This window comes from Cibotium barometz, chromosome 60, assembly GCF_041138505.1.
Source record: "Cibotium barometz isolate CiBa-2024 chromosome 60, ASM4113850v1, whole genome shotgun sequence".
In the NCBI taxonomy this organism is placed as follows: Eukaryota; Viridiplantae; Streptophyta; class Polypodiopsida; order Cyatheales; family Cibotiaceae; genus Cibotium; species Cibotium barometz.
The window spans coordinates 36,033,707-36,035,948 of record NC_141105.1 but is presented as its reverse complement, the minus strand read 5'-3'; the positions used below and the strand labels follow the sequence as shown (position 1 = coordinate 36,035,948).

Sequence of the window (2,242 nt, the reverse complement as noted above, 5' to 3'; positions counted from 1 at the left end):
CTACTCTTTGAAAAGAAGATAGAGTCATCGATTCAAGTAATTTATATCTCATAAGTGCTGCTCGATAGCTTAACTTGCTGACAAATTGCATGGGCTCTCGAGAGCACGGTTATGAAGAGCTACGGGAGCGGTCCTTTGGTATACATATTGAATCTTCTTAAGGCCTTGGCACTCACTCATGGCATGTGAGATGCCCTTATAATAGGGAATATGAATTGCAAGCCCTTTCTTTCTATAGCCTCAAAATTTAGGGCAATCGTGGGTAGAACAGAAGCCAGCAGGCCGGGCACTGCCCGTCTCGCTCTCTCTGTCTGTTGTGTCCATGACGTCTTCAGAAATCGGTGCCGCCCAGCACCCTCCTCCGCCCAGCCTCCCATCGCCCGGACAACAATCACCACCACAACATCAGCAGCAGGCGGACGAGGCTTCGAAGCTCGCGGTGTCCTCCTCCGAAGCAGAGGCCTCCTGCAGGGCCATCCGCTCGAGCTTCCCATCACAGGTCAGTAACCCCGACCCTAATTCTAGCCCTAATGTTGAACCCTAACCTAACCCTAACAGTCGCTGACCCTAAACCGATTGTCAAACCCTAGCCCTGACCTGCCCCGGTCCCTGATGCAAATTGTGCCGCCTATCTATCGCATTCCTAGGGTCGCCCAATTTTCTTCTTTGATGGGCTTCGTGTTTCTTTCTTTCTCTTTTCCAAAAAGCCTGGTGATCTTTATTGTTAACGATGCCGTGATTAATCCCATGTAACATGTCCTTAGGGTAGTTATGTGCCCTCAGATTCACAAGCACACATACACGTGTGTGCGTGTATATGTATTAGCCAAGTAATTTTACACAACGCATGTTCTCTCTCTCTCTCTCTCTCTCTCTCTCTCTCTCTCTCTCTGTCACACACACACACACACACGCACGCACGCACTTATGTGTGTGTGTGCTTTATTTCTGTGTGTGTTTGTGTTTAACAGTTAAAATACGTTAGTAAGTCTGCTAAACACAATTTTTAGAAGGTTCTTGTTTAAATAATTTGAATCAAGCAGACTTTTTACTCACATATTTAGTTGCTGGTAATCTGTCGTGGCATGTAGCACAATGTTATGTATCAGAGATGGCCTTGACCCTAACCTTAGGTTGCTTTTCTTTTCCTTCATTCACCCTTTTTTCTGGCAAGAAGATGCAGAATGGTGAAACTGGCATTGAGGTCGCAAAGGGCTCAGAGAGCTTGGCTTCTGGTGATAAGCATTTCAGAGGAGGGGCGTGGAAAGACGAATGGGTTGTCTCCTTGATACACCTCAGAGGCTCAATGGATGATGAGTTCATGAAACCTCAGAAACCAGGTATTGATATGTGGTCCAGAGTGTCCACTCAAATAGCTGAAGCCCATGATGACTTCGACAAGAACAGCGAAAGCTGCAGAAAGAAGTGGCAGAGAGTCTACAAGTCATTTAAAGATGACAAGGCACTCATTGCAGCACCTGATGCTGATAAGCAATTCTCATGCAAGTGGTTTGATTTGGTGGATCATTACATGCATGATCATGTAGACCGCAATGGTAATGCTATTGGTAGTGATGAGCCTGTGCCCATGGAGGAGGTGACTCACACGGATTCCTCTCTTGTTATTCGTCCAGATACAGGTGTGAGTGGTGACCATAGTGTGCATCGCACTAAAGCCAGTGTGAAACGAGCACGAAGAGATCAAAAGATCAAGGAGTCATTGTCTCAGATGGTTGAAACATGGAGGGAGTCATTGGAAGTGCTGAAGGATTCAGAGGCTAAGAGACTTGAAATTCTTCAAACATTGAGCACCACAATGGCTGGACTTCTTGATGTATTGAGAAAGTAATTAGTTGGTGTTTTTTCCATATGCCATCTCTTGTTGGATGCCAGCTGGTGTCCATTTACTTGTAGATATGACAATGTTACTCCCTTTTTTTGTTATTCGGCATGTGTTCGGCTGTATGTTTGATTGGCATGCTCTGGTATATTTTGCGCGCGCGCGCGTGTGTGTGTGTGTGTGAGAGAGAGAGAGAGAGAGAGAGAGAGAGAGAGAGAGAGAGAATGGGCATGCTAGCTAAGCGTGTTTCATGAGCATCGGTGGGCGTTGCAGAAGAAAAACACAGGCTTGGGCTCGCAGGGGTCTTTGCATGAGCGGCTAGGCCTGATGGACACAAGTTTAAATTGAGAATGAGCAAAGGTTGAATCACGAAAATCAGGTGGGTTTTCCTATTTATCACTG

At 46.2% G+C, this 2,242-nt stretch overlaps 1 protein-coding gene across 2 annotated transcripts; it reads left to right on the top strand.

The window, feature by feature from the left end:
• Nucleotides 1–228: 228 nt before the first annotated feature.
• LOC147605293 (uncharacterized) lies at nucleotides 229–1,931 on the top strand. Of its 2 annotated transcripts, none has more exons than XM_086794112.1 (2): nucleotides 229–499; nucleotides 1,184–1,931. In XM_086794112.1, exons 1-2 carry the CDS (start codon nucleotides 323–325, stop codon nucleotides 1,847–1,849), a joined length of 843 nt encoding a protein of 280 aa, XP_086650238.1. In that variant the 5' UTR covers nucleotides 229–322; the 3' UTR covers nucleotides 1,850–1,931. The 2 variants fall into 2 exon arrangements, with proteins under 2 accessions (XP_086650238.1, XP_086650237.1); XM_086794111.1 differs by having other exon boundaries at nucleotides 230–499; nucleotides 1,178–1,931.
• Nucleotides 1,932–2,242: the final 311 nt, after the last annotated feature.

Coding starts and splice junctions, on each gene's coding strand:
- LOC147605293 (XM_086794111.1), top strand. CDS start 323: ATGACGTCTTCAGAAATCGGTGCCGCCCAGCACCCTCCTCCGCCCAGC. Junction 500..1,177: donor GCTCGAGCTTCCCATCACAG/GTCAGTAACCCC, acceptor TCTGGCAAGAAG/ATGCAGAATGGTGAAACTGG.